We start from the raw sequence: 16880 nt of genomic DNA on the forward strand, positions 1-16880 counted from the left end.
TAGCGTTAATTGTAAATAATATTTTATTCTCTAGATTATATCAAGGTCAATGTCGACATTTGTTTCTCGGAAAAAATCAATACTTTCGCGTCTGCGCACATCTCACAATTTACGAGGTATTGCACAAGGTCAGTTCCACTCCTCAGTCAGATAAGAATAACATGAATACTTATGAATAATTTCAAGTTAGAAATATGGTCGAGCATAAAAAGTCGTATGAAACTTGCCTCATGAAAATTATGAAACTCGCTTGCACTCGTTTCATAAACATACTCGCGTCTTAATTACTACCATTATAGGCGTGTTGCATAATGTACTATTGGATCATCAGTCATCACATTCACAAAACATTAGTTTCGAAAATTCAGGATTTAAATTCTCTTTTCAAAAATTGTTTATATAAAAAATCAAGATTACAGTACACTAATTATTATAGATGTGTTACAGTTGTTCCTACTAAGACAATCTGTCAATATTCAAATGTCTGATAAGATAGCTGCTGATATTCTCTACCCTATGTCAATTTGTACTTATAATCACCACAAACACAAGCACTTAATTCCATGCATGGTCAAGTAACTAAGGATTACGTACTTAGGTTTCAATAGTAACATACAAAAACACAAAAATTTCAGAAAAATTATTTATGAAGATAAAAATATCTACACAGAAATATTAAGAGATGCTGCAAAATAATGTATGCCTAGTTCAGTCTGAGGAAAAACAAATTATCCACCTTATGATCAAGTGCAAGAAGAAAGAAAGAAAGAAAGAAAGAAAGAAAGAAAGAAAGAAAGAAACAAGATATTAATACAAAGGTGAGGCAGAAATATCTCCCCATTTTCAAATGCACATAAAATGGAAAATATTGAAGTCAAATATCAAACAGTAATACAAATTTATTCCTTATGGTATGCCATTTTATCCTTCAGTTCAGTTCCACAAATAAATTGTTTAGCGCATGCATATTAATTCATTGTTATCGTATGCATGTGACTGAAGCAATATTTGTGCTACCTTTAGCGTTCAGACAAACAAATCCAGTAATTGTACTTTCTGCATAGCTTGGTAAACATGGAACAGTGGACTGCATAACACTGTGCATACATTGTGGAACATTATTTTAAGACTGATGAGTCTGTTGTAATAACACAGCGTGCTTTCTGAATACACTTTCAGATTCCACGTCATGAACGTGTTCCTAGCCGCAAGACGCTATTGATATAATTACGTGAATTAATTTATTATTTGTAAAAGAACAGACACAAACATACTCCACAAAGTAAAATAGTTAATGGAGGTAAGGACTTATGTAATTTGTTCCTTAACACAAATCACCAAACTTTCAGTGAGATTATCAAGAAATTACAAAAGCAACATGGCTGGAAACTAGGAAGATGTAATTAGAGAACTTCTCAATATTTACAATATATTCCTTAGGAGGGAATCATATGATGCAAAAATGTTTCTGATTATAGTAGTGAAGCTCTATTGTACATGTAAACACGCATTTCGGTAATAAGTGCATATTTTTGTGATGTCTATTTTTTATTATTTGTTGTCATTTTAAAATCTTCCTAGAAGTCTACACACACATACCTTCAGTGCAAGATGGAAAAAAAAAAAAAAAAAAAATGAAAGAAGACAAGTTTTCCATTGCTGGAAGAGGGCATACTGTATTTACTCGCGTAATTTTTCCCATCCCCAAGATTTGTATAACATATACCTCAGAATTTTATTTTCTTCGTGTAATTTGCCCTCTTAGATTACACAAATGCGTACACTCCTTTTTCCCTTCAAAAGCTATTTCGTGAAGATTCCAAGTATCAACAAGTATCGACAAAATAAGCATGGGAGAACCAAGGTTATTAATCATCCTTTCTATAATGAAAAATGTCTGATTCCTCTGACGCCATACAAGGTGATCTGGATTTGTCTATTGAAAGTAGTGAAGTGTAAAATATGTGTACGATTTATTTTCTTTATGTAATTAAATTAATTTTGGTACAAATATTTTACACACGAAGTTTATAGACAAGGTCAGACTACTGACATTTGAGACGGTAATTAACTTAAGTTGTGGGAGTAGGTATTTTATAGGATTAATGGTTTTTTTATATGTGTTAGATAAGCATAGATATCGCGTACATAGGAGTAGATCGCGAGAATTATTTTATGTAGAATAGATTTTTTCTGTTACATCTTATGGAGACAGTATTTGTCGAGAGCTAGAAAAAGACGCGGAGAGGCTTTGTAAGGTATGAAGTGGCCGGAGATTATAGGCAATAGGTAACAGCGCGTTTTGTGGCTTTGTTAGTGCCATTTCTATGGAAGCTTGTGTTACGCAGTGATGCGTATGAAATGGGTAGAGTGCGGACATTGAACTTAAAGTCATGTGTAGATGTGGTGGAAAACTTTAAGCGTCCATTTTTTGTAATTTGTGGGGAAGTTTAGGATTCTTAGAATTATTAGTAGGATAGTCGAAGCCATAAATGGTTCTAGAAGTGTCTTTAGGTTTTGCAATGCATCTGGTGGTATGATATGACTGTTTTTAACCTATCAAAAATTGGTTACAAGAATCGCATGAGGAATATTGAGAAGGGGTAGCGACAGTGAGGTTTCCTCTGTGGATGAGGAAAGAGAGTTGGGAGGAAGAGCTCCTGCAGAGAGGTGTGATCGAGGGGCAGATATAGATCCCAGAGAGCGAAAAGGCATGACATTATTACAATTTTCGGACTTAGAAAATTTAAGCGGCATAGGGCGCAATATCTCCATATTTTTGGGACTTAAAGAATTATATAAAGAAACTATGTACTCATGTGAAGTAATCTGAATCTTATCTAAATTAGCTGCTAGTGTGATACCACCAATTAGTGATTGTAAGATATAACTTTCAGTTCTACCCGCCTATTGTAGCAGCAATATTTTGTAACTAAATACGAGCCTGGTTCTGCATTCTGCAAGCTGTCACAAACGTATGATAAATAAAATTCTAAGTATCGGTTGAATTATTGGACAAATTAAACGTGTTGTTCTTCGAATAATTATAGAATTAGGTCCCGTCTCCTGAACTCCACGTCCCAACCGACATGAGTTTCCCTGAGATCTCAGTTTTACCGCAGGCAGGTCGAGGTGGCTGGCGCCCAATAATCTACTTATCTACAGATCGACGGCAATCATTTTGCCACCTTGAACCACCTGTCCGGTATACCCTGGAACTGACCGCCAGAGCTGCATTGTAGTGGCAATCAATGAGATCGATGACATACAGTCATTCGAAGAAAAGTCACAAAATTGTTCATAATTACTGCTGTCATGCTGGATGTTGGCTAAGAGAACCAAAAAGCAAGAATCTGTTGGTGAGTAATCAAATCGTTATTCGAATGACGAAAGTATCGAGACCTTTTATCTGAATAAATTATTCAATCCTTAATACTATTCTAGAATGATTATTAGACTCTAGTATCACTAATTTAAATAGTAATTTAAACAATCTTCAGTAAAGATACTTTTACTAGTAGATATCATCTCCCTATGTTAAGCATGTGACATTTGTGACTAATTCCAGATATCTTACGACCAGTGGTTTTAAATCAAACAAATATTTGAGCACATTTTAACGGCTTTAAAACCTACAAATCCAATATCTCAGTAATTACAGATCGTGATAAGTCACCACACTGGATTAAATTAGAAAATTTCTAAGGATCAGACTGCCAATCGCTGTTTGCAATGCTGGTTCATTACTCACAGGAGTTGGTGATTACTGCTGATGCTTCGCAGTAAATTTAAGCATCAAAAAACTTAATTCACTTTCGCTACTATTAGCAAGGTACAGATTCTTTCAAACAAATGTACTCTAAAAATTTGACAGAGAAATGAAGAATGTGAAATGCTACAGACATCAGATATACAGAAAGATCAAATAACAGATTAAACCACAAGAAAACGAGAACTCCCAAGTACTCCTTTAATTCTTATCACCTCACCATATTTGTTAAGTATAAAAAGTGTAAAACTTTAACCAGCTGCTTTTCAGCACCCTACTACACTGACATGCGCTGCAGAATCACCTCCTGTTTCTGTGTGCTTAACCTTCTTGGTCCATCTTGAAATGGTATTTTGTCATCACGATTTTCTGTAAATGAGTCCAAGAGTCGTTAGGTCTATCACAATTTTCTCACCATCCGATTAACCAATGAAATAAATAAATAAATGAATATATATATTTTTTAAATGTTCCAAAAACACACAGCAGAAGTGAAACTCTTCATAATGTCCCAAAACAAGCTTCCATAATCTTGTTCATCTTCTTTCACACAAACACTTTAACACTTCCATAATTCACTTTTCACACCACACGTTAAACATGCCACAACAGTAAGTGCTAAAATCACACTTAATGCAGGCTGTATGTTTATATTATACATGATGGAGTGATGCACAAGCATAAATATGGTTCATAATGAAGCAAAATTATCTAAGATGACTAGAGTTTACCTTGTAATATTGTAAGAGTACAAGAAATGCTCAATTCAAGACTTCATAATCCCAACATGAAATGAATTAATGAACTCCTGCCACACACAAATCTCGAGATCTAGTAATAACATACTTTCTACAAAGCAAGACTTTTTTCGAAGTAAACAAATTAACCTACTAATATACAGTAGCGTGCAAATTAATCCGAACAACGTAATTACTTATGCAAAAACACTCAAACGGGATAAAAAAAGTATCTAAGACATAACTCAGTAATCTATGTGGCCTCCCTTGTTCCTAATAACAGCTCTGAGACGATTTCGCATGGATTCCACTAATTTCCCACAAATATTCTTCATTTATTCATCGTGAAACCATATACCAATGAGGGCAGAAATCATCTTCTCCTTTGTAGAACAATCCATTTTTTGCATTCTTCTTTTGCAAATTGACCACAAGTTCTCAATGGGGTTGATGTCGGGTGAGTTGCCTGGCCAGGGGAGTACCTGAATATTCTTCTTGTTAAAGAATTCTTTAGTTTTTCGAGATGTAAGGCATGGTGCCAGGTCTTGTTGGAACACACCTCTGCCATCCGGAAATGATTTTTGCAGCTGGGGTACGATTCTGGTTTCCAATAAGTGAATATATTTGTCAGAATTCATCATTCCCTTGATAGGTATCAATGCTTCAGGCCCTTCATGTGTAAAACAACCCCAAAACATTACTCTAGGGGGGGGGGGTATTTGGGTGCTTGTTGGAGATGAGCTGCTGTTACTTTTTCGGATCCTTTCCGTACGTAAGAAACACAGTGGCCGTGGACCTCGAAATGAGACTCATCGGAAAAAAGTACATTCTTCCAGTCATTCACTGTCAAGTGTTGATGTAATTTTGCCCACATTAAGCGTTTTTTGCACATACTGGGGTTAGCAGTTGCTTCTTAATAGGCTTACGAGCCCTTCGTCCAGCTTCCAAAAGCCTATACCGCACTGTTGTGACGTGAATATTCGCCCCAGTGGTAGCCATTAACTCGCGGGTTAAGTCGATAGCAGTTAGTCTGGGATTTAATTTACTTTTCCTGACAATTAAACGATCATCTGCAGGTGAAGTCTTCCTTTTCCGGCCACAGTTTCCTTTTTTCTGGGGTGTGATGGATCCAGTCTCCCTGTATCGTTTTATGATCGAATTAACAGTAGCCAAACAGATGTGACATTCTGCAGCAATTTGCCTCTGTGTCATAGAAGAATGCTCTGCTAATGTTATAATTTTAGACCGTTTTCGTGGAGTTATATCCATTTGTGAAGACAGAATGTACACAGGATTGCAGTATTAAGTCTTCAACACAACTGAAATGCTTATAAGTACAAAACGACAGGCAAAATGTCACATATTATAAAAAAAATAATAACGAGAGACCTTCAACAATGGAATTACACATACTACAGATGTCAATTAAAGCGGTATGAGCAGCTGTGAGGCCAACAATGACAGAAAATGTAAAAATATGTCGTGTTCGGATTAATTTGCATGCTACTGTATACTATTTCAATTTCGTCTAAAAGTTCTCACACATCAATATAATTCAATGTTAAAAAAAATAAGAAAATAGTCTGAGAAAAATACATATTTAAAATTAAAAGGAACCTGGAAACCACGCAAATTGAACTATACTTTCTCTGAATTAATATCTATTAAATGTCTTAATCAGTTTTTGTAAAGTTTATTTAATGACCATTTTCTGAGAAAATCATTATATTATAGCAAACTCTTGATTATCTGTGTGCAGGTTATTCATGCACAAGTGAAGTTTATATTATTTTTGTCACGAAATTTTGAATGCATGTGAACCAAGCTTGTAATTCAAGTGTGTGAATCAGTTATGCAGTTCAATTTTAAACAAGATGTGATTTAAATGTAAACAACAATAAGCTCAGGAAGCAATGTTGCTAATTATTTCAATCCTGTGCAATCACTACCAAGTCTGCAAGGTGGTTTGTGTGTGGCAGTGTTCAGCAGTTCAACTGCTTCTAGTTGAATTTAGCAATCACAGAGAACTGTTGGAAAAGTAATCCATTTGGAGTGCTGTGCAGACTCCTGAAGTTTTAACATAATCTTGTATGTAAACAAGACTTCTGGTGAAAAAGAAAGACGAAAATGTAATGTAAATAAATTTGCACACAAGAAGTCTCATACCTGTCAAAGCGATCCTCCCTACTTCTTTCCCTGTGATCGAACCCTGGAGGTCCATGGCCACGATCATAATCGCGTGATGAGCGTGAGTAGTCACGAGGTGGATCACGTTCACTGGGATAGTAACCATCACGTGATCGTGGAGCATCGGAGTAACGAGTTGGGGATTCAAATCGTGAACTTCCTGGAATGCCAGGAATAGAATTGTAGCTCTGTGGATAACCAATCTTCAGAAGGACGTGATATTTCAAGAAGCCACAAAGGTTCATTGCCATAGGATTCAGCTTGTGAATTTCCTAAAATTCTAGGTGACTAGCTCTTCCTGTTTCACTGAAATACTTCACAAAGACCAAGACAAATAAATTGCAGACTATGGTATAGGAGAGCAGCTCCAAATTATAATGGATAAATATCTGAAGGTATAATACCATTCTTTCTACTAATGCTTAATATAACCAATTCTCAACTAACAAGAGCAAAGAACAAATTACAATTGAAGACATTATTACAAAAACAACCCTTGTCAAAATTGCTATTTTTCAAAAGAACAATAAAAAAATAAAAGAATAACACATGTCAGCTATTTCCGTACAATTGGTGTTTTATCCTTGTGTTTATTGCACTTGACATGAGCCGTTTTTGGAGTCTATAAACATTAAAAATAGTAGCAAATGTGTCCTTAACTCAATTTCATTAAAAATGACTGGGGCTGTTTTTGTAATAATGTCTTCAATTTTCAGTGTAGATGGTTTTGCTGGCTAATCCTTGATTTTATTCTGATATCTGGAAGTAGAAGCAACACGAAAATTCTGTGATACCTAAATATCACACCTGCCATGGTTACAGTTCCACAAATGTACTGTAGATTTTTTATTTTTTATTTTATTTTAGTTGGTTATTTTATGATGCTTTATCAACATCTTAGGTTATTTAGCATCTGAATGAGATGAAGGTGATAATGCCGGTGAAATGAGTCCAGGGTCCAGTACCGAAAATTACCCAGCATTTGCTCATACTGAATTGAGGGAAAACCTCAACCAGATAACTTGCCCCGACCAGGGATCGAACCCGGGCCACCTGGTTTTGCAGCCAGACGTGCTAACCATTACTCCATAGGTGTGGATCAGGTTTTGTATAACTGATTTACAATAACAAGCATATAAATGTACCAACAGAGTATAGGAGTTTTCCTAAAACAATATGCTACAAACATATTATTTGAAGATGATTTGCTATTCATACGAGAGTCATTTCATAAATAACGCACAGATTGGCAGAACTGTGAAATGGATGATGCAGCACCAATGAAAATGTAGTCAGTTGCAGTTGAAGGATTGAGGAAGAAGAACGTGCATTCGTTTCGTCCATTGCATAATCTGTGTTTAGGTAACGAGAGCTTGAAATGTACCCTACACTTGTCTTGGATATTTTGAAGAGTGAAGACCAAAGATCGAATCTTTACATGGCAAAACCCCTCCACAGAAATCCTCACTTCCACAGTGCTTTGAGTGGAGTTTGTGGTGAACTTACATCGGACTGTAATACAGTTTCTCGTTGGGCTACTCGTTTTTGTGATGGTCCTGTCAGCAAGTTCGCAATGTTCAGGCGTTTCTGCTTCTGTTCAGCAGTCAAGCAGTAAGGAATTCATCAAGCAGAAATTTGTCTCTTCTTCAAATTCTTTGTCAAAATATGGAATACTGTATTTGGTGAAATCTTCATAGCTTCTTAAAGATCCTCACACGTTGCTTGGCAATCTTCTTCAACAGTATCCACCATAAGTTTCACACTCTGTTTATGTGTTGATGTTTTCGGCTTTCCTGGTCCTGCATCATAGTCTAAGCTGACACAAAAACGAGTAGCCCAATGAGAAACTGTACTACGGTTCACTATAAGCTCGCCACAAACTCTGCTCTGCTATGGATTTCTGAGAGGTTTTGCCACATAAAAACTAGATCTTTGATCTTCAATCGTCACAGTACCCGAGACACATGTAGGCTCCATTTCTAGCTCGTTACCTAAGCACAGAGTATGCTATGGGAGAAACGAACACACGTGCTTCTTCTTCAATCCTTTAACTGCAACAACATAATTTTCATTGGTGTTGCGTCATTTACTTCACAGTTCTGCCAACCTGTGCATTATTTATGAAATGACCCTCATATTTAAAACTCTATACTCTAAAACAAAATTTACTGCCCTTTACCACCATCCGCCCTACTGTGCACTAATACATTAAGTGGATTTTGTTGTTGTGGAAAAAAAAGACAATACTGATTGTTAATACCTTACTGTCATTTTTATGGCGAAAAAAGCAACAGAAGTACCTAAGTGCCAGAAGGCATATTATGTTCACTGGACTCACTGTAGTTTTATATTATGATTCCATATAGGTCTACTATATTTTGCTTTCTACAGAGCTATGTTTCACTACAATATAACTTTACAAGAATTCATCTTTTGATTTCTAATATCTGAAAGAAATATCTGAATCAGTGAAATACCTTGTGCCTGTAAAGGAGGAGTTTCACCTACAATGGCCACCACTCTACGGTGCTCATCTACTGGCCCACTATTTGATCGGGTGCCCTGCATGATTTCCTCACGGGCAAAGATTGGATGTGATCCCTCTCCTGTTGAACGTCAAAATATTTATCAGATAAAGAATATAACACACCAACCATAACTGCCTTCATAGCAGTTGTGCTTGTGAAAGGAAATTCAACATCTACAAAATAAATTATTAATGGAAAGTTGACTTTTTAAAACAACTTCCTAAAATCAACTTTTTTCTAATAGACATGAATTATTTTATCTAAAAGAAACTCCGTATGTTAGTCTACATCAATGGAAATTACTTTATAAAATGCATACTTGCAAAAGAATAATAATTTTTAAAACAAAATCGTAACTATATGAAAATTTCTTTTATACGAAATATTTTACTGCATTTACAAGAATATGTATTGCTAAGTTTGTAAAATATAAAATTAAGATTTTTTCTAAATTTGGAATTGAACTTGAACTAATTACTTTATGCATTATTTAGAAAATAACTTGAAATGTTCAGATGTATTTAATGACATGATTATATAAATACAGCTAAAACAGATGTATGACATAAGCAATTCTAGAAATCAGTAATAAAAAAAATTCGATCTTCACTTTATCACTATTATGTGCTCTGTAGTTACAAGCTAATGAAAAATCTACTATAGGGAAATGAAAAAAAAAGTATTTGTAATCTAACCCACGGAAGTGGGTCAGAAGACAAATCCAAAACAATATTGCACAATAAACTTATGAATTCTTATATTTTAAGTTAGAAAATGCAAATGAAATATAGCAACTTAGGAGCTGTCATACATCTATTTTTAAGCTTATGTAAATATAGTATTAGGTAATTAGAAGGAAAATTTGAAATTTTAATAGCATAGAAAAAAGTGCTTGATAGAAAAAAGCCATAAGCATCTCAATAGACATAGAAAAACCCAAGAACAAGAAAAGGACGTAACTGGACATCTTATCCATATCCTTATGTGCAAGAAAGAATCACCAAGAACTCTTGGTACCTTGATGGTACACATATATGAGATCACTTCAGTCTCATTGTTATTGCACAATAAAATGACATAAGTTTTAACAGGCAGTCACTTCGCATCAAAACATACAATTTAATATATATATATATATATATATATATATATATATATATATATATATATATATATTTTTTATAGGCAGTAGCTGGAGAATCACAATAATAGAAAAATTAATCACTGTTCTGCATGACAAGAATGAAACGCAATATTAAATTTATGAAGAATATTTTGGAAATCATACATTTGGAAAATTACAAACAACTTAGAATTAAAAGAAACTATTTTCAAAATGTAATGACCTTATTTACAACTGTTACCAGATTACCTTCCAGCACATGCAACAGAAGGCTGTAAGCTTACCTCTTTGATGTTCAACAAGATGTGAGCATGGGAAAGTCCTGTGTTGTTTGGTATTAGAGAATAAATATGGAAAATATGCAACTCACCAGCAATTCTGAAACTCAACTTGCATATTAAATTTGACAATAATCATTGTGGTGGTGATGTCATGGTGATACTAATGATGCTATATTAGTATTTCTCAAGGATAAGAGAACTGTCAGAAGCACGTGGAAAGTGGAATTATAAAATATGTTCAACTATATACACCAATAAAAATTACCGTACTTCAGTGACATTTCAGATAATGTCTATATATTCATTCTAGCTTTGTGCCACATCACATTTTTCTGTAATAATGTAATTTATTTCAATATAATTGTTACGTCATTTCTTATCATCCTCAGAAATTTGCAGTGTGTTTTTTTTTTACTTGGTTATTTAATGACGCTATATCAACTACTAGGTTATTTAATGTAGATGGAATTGGTAATAGTGAGATGTTATTTGGAGAGATGAGGTCGAGAATTCGCTACAAATTACCTGACATTCATCTTGTGATTGGGGAAAATCTCGGGAAAAAACCAACCAGGTACCCAGCCCAAGCAGATATCGAACTCGCCCAAACACAATTCCAGATTGGCAGGCAAGCACCTCAGCCGAAGGAGGTGCACCAGTGGCCTGCAGTGTGCTAACATGAGATAAGCTACACTATAAAACTCTTTTTTTGTCTGAAATAATTGAAGTCGTACAGTAATGAGAAGTTGCACTGCATGCTCTATTCTGTTACAGACTTCTTGAAATGCATCTGATGTGCTTGTATAAATAGAAAAGTATAGATTTCTTATGGAATACATTTAATATTCTCATACCTCCAATCTGAAGTGACTGCAAGCCTCCATTTTATTCACAAACAGACATTGTACTATGGAAACATGATATTTTAAAGAAACAAATACTCTATTACAGGAATTTAAGGGAAGATCCAGAAACATGTCGGTAATTTTTTTTCTTTTCTTTTGGAGGAGGGCTCGTGGGCTAGCACTGCAGCCTTAGACTTAAGGTACAGTCACACGATGCTACTTTTGCAGTGCTGCAGTACAAAAAACTGCGCAACTCTTGTACTGCGATGTGTGAACAACGGTGCAACCCGAAAAGTAGCGGCTGCCGAACCTGCTGCCCGCTACTTTTCCATGCTGCGCACAGCTTAAAAGGAGCGACGTGTGAACAGGGTTCTCAGGGTTGCAGCAGCAGCATTTTTCATATCGGTTTTGTTGAAACTTTTGCTGCAGTTGCAACCAGTGTTACCACCAAAATGTGCCAATGATACTTTTATTGTTTGGATATATTTTAATGTTAAATGTGATGAAAGTAAATTATTTGTAACAGTTATTAAATACACAACACAGTCTGAGCATAATTGCTGACGATATAATTCATTTTTTAAATTTTCCGTAGCATAGTTCCAAACAGGAGGGTTGCCAACATTGATTACGTGAATATACTGTTGGTTATCATTTAAATATATAGGCGTTTTTAAAAGCTTTATAGTAAAAATAATGTCAATTTCCGAATACTAGATACAACAGAAAAGCAAATAATAGATAAGGAAGCTTTCGCATGAATTTCTTAATAATGCAAACATAACAACAAAATGTATATTGAGAAGTAAACACGGAGATGGAAACCTGCAGCATGACTGCCGCTGCAAAAGTAGTGCCTTGTGTGTGAACAGACTCGCAACCTCCAGTTGCAACTTTTGCAGCACTCGGGTTGCGCAGCACGAAAAGTAACGCGCAGCGCGCTACTTTTGGCTTACGTGCGAACACGACACGCAACTTTTGCAGCTGCAGTACAAAAGTTGCACAGCAAAAGTAGCGATGTGTGATTGTACCTTTATTGTGCAACCTTCTTATTTGGGATGATTTTAAAGTCTTTAAGAGAGCTCATCAAGCATGTAATTCACTGCTTGGTGCCATCTTATAGATTCAGCTACAGCATCCAGGTCTGACAGAGTCTGTGTGAACAGTAACACCCCTCCGCCTCCCTGTGATGTTCCTCTGCAGCCTCCTCAGTTCAATGGCATCTCTTTGCAATTCACGTGGGTGAATCTGCTGCATCTTTAACCAGAGGGACACGCTACCATCGATTCCACAACTCACCAAGGCGCCATCTATCTGAGGGAGCTACACTTCCCCTGTCTACTGCAGTTCACTGATTGTAGCCCCTGCAGCATCTCTGGAATATGTGTAGTTCCAGCAGACAGATGTCACCTGTAGACAGATCCTGGAACTACGTCCGCCATGTCCTCCTGGTCAACCTGGAACTATTAAAGATGATTAATGAAATGATGCTAATAAAGGCGAAATGAGTTTGAGATCCAACGCTGAAAGTTACTCCGCAATTCTGCTTCAAATGGTTGAAAACTTCGGAAAAAAAAAAAACCCAATCAGGTAACTTGTCCCAACCAGGATTTGAAGCCACGCCTGCTCGTTTCACGGTCAGGCAGGCTAACTATTACTCCACAGCGGTGGACTAACATGTAGGTAATAGGTGTAAAGAAGACAGGTTCATATTACTGTATCTCATTTTTAATTTGTCAAATAGTCCCCAAACTGCTCATCTTACAGTTCTGAACATATGAAACTAATTCTTATATGATCTATATTATTCAATAATTGCGTATTATATTTAACTAATACATTTTTATTAAATTTAATTTAACAATATTTCTCACATACCAACTTACATTTGCTACAAAATGTAATATAAATATCTATTAAAATAACATACTTTCATTAAACTAGTATGATCTAATGTTTGTGTTCGTATTACACAATCACGTAACTAGTATGTGTGGTCTAAGGGTTAGCAAGCAAAACTTATGCTCCGAAAATGCTGTTGGACGCATGTTCAAATCTGGCTTGGGCTGAATACCTGGCTGGGTTTCTTACGACAATTGTAAGACAATGTAAGGTAATCTTAAAATTAATTATCAGACTCATCTTGTCAAAATACAGTCTATCACCAATTCCAACATCACTTAATAACCACACAGTTAATACAGTGCCATTAAATATAACTGATTAAAGAAAAAGTACTGGCACATTAATCTATGCATAAGCAAAAGAATTTTAAGTATCACAATTGAATGCATTTTATATATACAGTGTGGCCGAGAAGTTCCCATACCCATTATATTTAATTAATAATATTGGTAATATTATACTTACTTACCACAACGCTGTACAGATAAAACCAAATTCCATTCATCGGCCCATAAAAAAATTGTCCAAATGACATGTAATTCCAGTCCATGTCATTATGTGTGGTGCACTCCTTTTTAACTCATGCTTGTAGTGAGGATTCTCTTGAGCTCAGAAGACATTTCTGGTGCGATAAATTGCACATTCTCAGAAAAAAGCACCTTTGTATGGGACACTGCACTTGCGACTTGTGCTAACAAAGAGCAACATGCTGTTCCAGGTCTCCATAATTCATTGACGAACACTAAGCAAAAAGATCTGATTTTTCAGTCTAATTTTATGTGGTCTTGCACTGTTGTCTGCAGTACATGAAGTTCAACAGATCATTTATATGTTGATTTCAGTGGAGATTGTTCAATTGAAGCAGTGCCTACAACATGTTTCCAATCGTATCTTCTTACTGCAGCTCGCAGCCCGTCTCTAAAGCAAATGCACGCATTTTTCCAGTGAAGCATGCTGCCTTAAGACATGGGACCTTATCAAATCGTTCCTGTAATGTATACATTATTTATCTCATTGTCTGTCCTATGTGCTGTCATTCATGGACTCACGCAATTGACAACTGCTCCTCAATACTGTAATTATGATTGCTTACGTCCACCATAGTGTTACACACTGAAATCTTACTAAAAATAATCATAGCTGATCTTGACACAGTGTTGCATACCTAGGCCAAGATCCAAATGATTATTATTGCCAACCCAACTACCTATTGAAATAACAACCACATTCATTGGCAATACTAAATAAATATGAGGGGTAAGGGGATTTCTAGGCCACACTATATTATTGTGGAATTTAGCTTCGAGTAAAATATATTTCAAATGACTGCACCATTCTTCACATCTTCTGTTCCTTTCAGTTTGTTTCAAACCAAAGATTTGTTGTAATACAACAGGTACGGTACACAATCTTGATAGATTAGTTCTAAGACTTTTATATGCTACCAAACAGATATAGACTGAGTAAATTAATTAAAAACAAACATAACCACATTACCGGTACTCTCCAATGGGCTTAGCGAAACTGTTCACATTCTCAACCATATTTGTAACATTCACATACTGCGAAACTTTACTGGTATCCCGTATAATTTTCAAGTAATTCGTGTTATCAGTACATTGTTGAACCAAATGCAATACATTTTTAGTAACATGTCAATTTTAACTTCAATATAGACGTCTGATGCAACAGATCAGCCTGTTGAGCAATAATGATAAAAAAAAAAAACAATTCATGCTTGCCACCATGCAAAATAAACGTTATAAATTATTTTACTTTCGAAATCTGTAGTGTTATTTTATTTATTTTTTGCTGGATATTGTTTCCGCATTTAATTCTGCGCAAATGCATTTTTGTCTTCAAAGAAAGCTATGGTGCTTCTGAAGATCCATTTCATTCTTTCTCTTTTAAAGTTTCCAAGTTGTTTGTATTATCTTAATATCTTTTGACTTTCATTGATGTTCTTCACAACGAGATTGTTTTCGATATTTTTCTGAACCATATGCAATTTAATATCAATGCAATATCAACATTTTTCATGCATTGTCAATCACCTAAGAGTGTCAAGTATTCATATTTCTTTGTCATTCTGTACATACAGTGAAACACCACGTTAGAATATTATGTAAGAATAGCAAAAACTTGAGTCAATTTCCTCATACCCTCAACCTCTTCTTATGAGCAAACAATATATATATTTCCCTACCCCCTCTCCCACTCTTTTCATATAGTCTTATTTCAAGTGAAGTGAATAATCAGATGTACTGTAAGATATGTTACAGTGCCGGTTGTCAATTCTAGACCTCTCTTCTTGAACAATTATAATGATGTATGTGATGTGAAGAACTGTGAAATTATGGCACAGAAAAAAGAAAGAACCTCGAGAAAATAATACTTCTACAAGAATTCCAACTAGACATGCTGGGATTTAAATCTAGAACTACAAAGTGAAAAGTTGATACTTCTGGTTGGTAAGCTAATGATGCCACCATATAGTATTTACCATTACTCTTTCAGTCGTAACTACAGTGATTCAGTTGGAAAAAAAAAAAATATATGAACTTACTTTATCAATTTAGCAATTGAGGTCCTCAATAAAACAACAACCCAAGTTTAGACAACTAAATTTTATAGGAGAAGGTTTTATTTGAATTATTCATTTCTGAGTTACATTTTATAAACAAGTTTTAGGTTCAGTTTTACATAGTCAAACTGTATACTAGCATCAAGTTTTAAAATTTATGTTTGTTGATTATAGAGTAATTAAGGCTTATTTAAGCTTGACTTGACACATTGTGTTATTTTAGTTCTTTGCTATATTGAATTAAACTTTGCTTAATTATAAATACACAGTAAAATCTCTTGCATCCGGCACCCAAATAACCGGCAATACCAAAACGACAACACTTTTGGCAAGGCCAAAAAAATTGTCATTCATGTGGAAGAAAAAAGAGTCGGACAAAGATGTGAGTGGTTTTCGTGGATCGCATATGCCGCATCGCATATGTGTTTGATCTTCCATATTGTTCAGAGTAAAAACATAGAAACCCCCATTATGTCCATGGAGTAAAAAAAATCAGGTAGCATTGGTAAGCTGTCACTTGGACCTTGCAAACACTGCGCAGAGATGATATTATCTTTAAATTTACCACTTGAACTCGCCCATTTCGAAGGTGTGTTGGATGAGTCTAAATAGTAAAGTGTGAAATTCTCTGTACTTACAACATGTAAAAGTTTCATTTTAGTGATAAATAGAATCATGGCTATTACTGCTAAGCACTGTTGTAAATGGAATCCGCAAAATGTTCTTATGCTCAAATTATCGAGCGCTACTTCATCTTCACAGTTGCGACATTGGCTACACTAATAAATATAATAAAATAAGTGTATATAAATTTCAATCATAAGACACATCTGTTATGATTGAAATTTATATACACTTATTTTATTATATTACTAGGCATATTTGAAAATATAAAATGAATTGTAAATTGGCTACACTGCT

General features: G+C 35.1%; 1 protein-coding gene across 8 annotated transcripts in view; it reads right to left on the reverse strand.

The window, feature by feature from the left end:
- Nucleotides 1-16880, reverse strand: part of LOC138700248 (zinc finger CCCH domain-containing protein 13-like) — a 117124-nt gene that overhangs the window by 42747 nt on the left and 57497 nt on the right. For all 8 annotated transcript variants that reach the window (XM_069826735.1, XM_069826732.1, XM_069826731.1 and 5 more), the window contains 2 exons: nt 9171-9299; nt 6673-6853 (listed from right to left, as the gene is read on the reverse strand). In XM_069826735.1, the coding sequence (XP_069682836.1) occupies nt 6673-6853; nt 9171-9299 (310 nt within the window). The remainder of the gene's footprint in view (nt 1-6672; nt 6854-9170; nt 9300-16880) is intronic.

This window comes from Periplaneta americana, chromosome 5 (genome assembly GCF_040183065.1).
Source record: "Periplaneta americana isolate PAMFEO1 chromosome 5, P.americana_PAMFEO1_priV1, whole genome shotgun sequence".
Classification (NCBI taxonomy): domain Eukaryota; kingdom Metazoa; phylum Arthropoda; class Insecta; order Blattodea; family Blattidae; genus Periplaneta; species Periplaneta americana.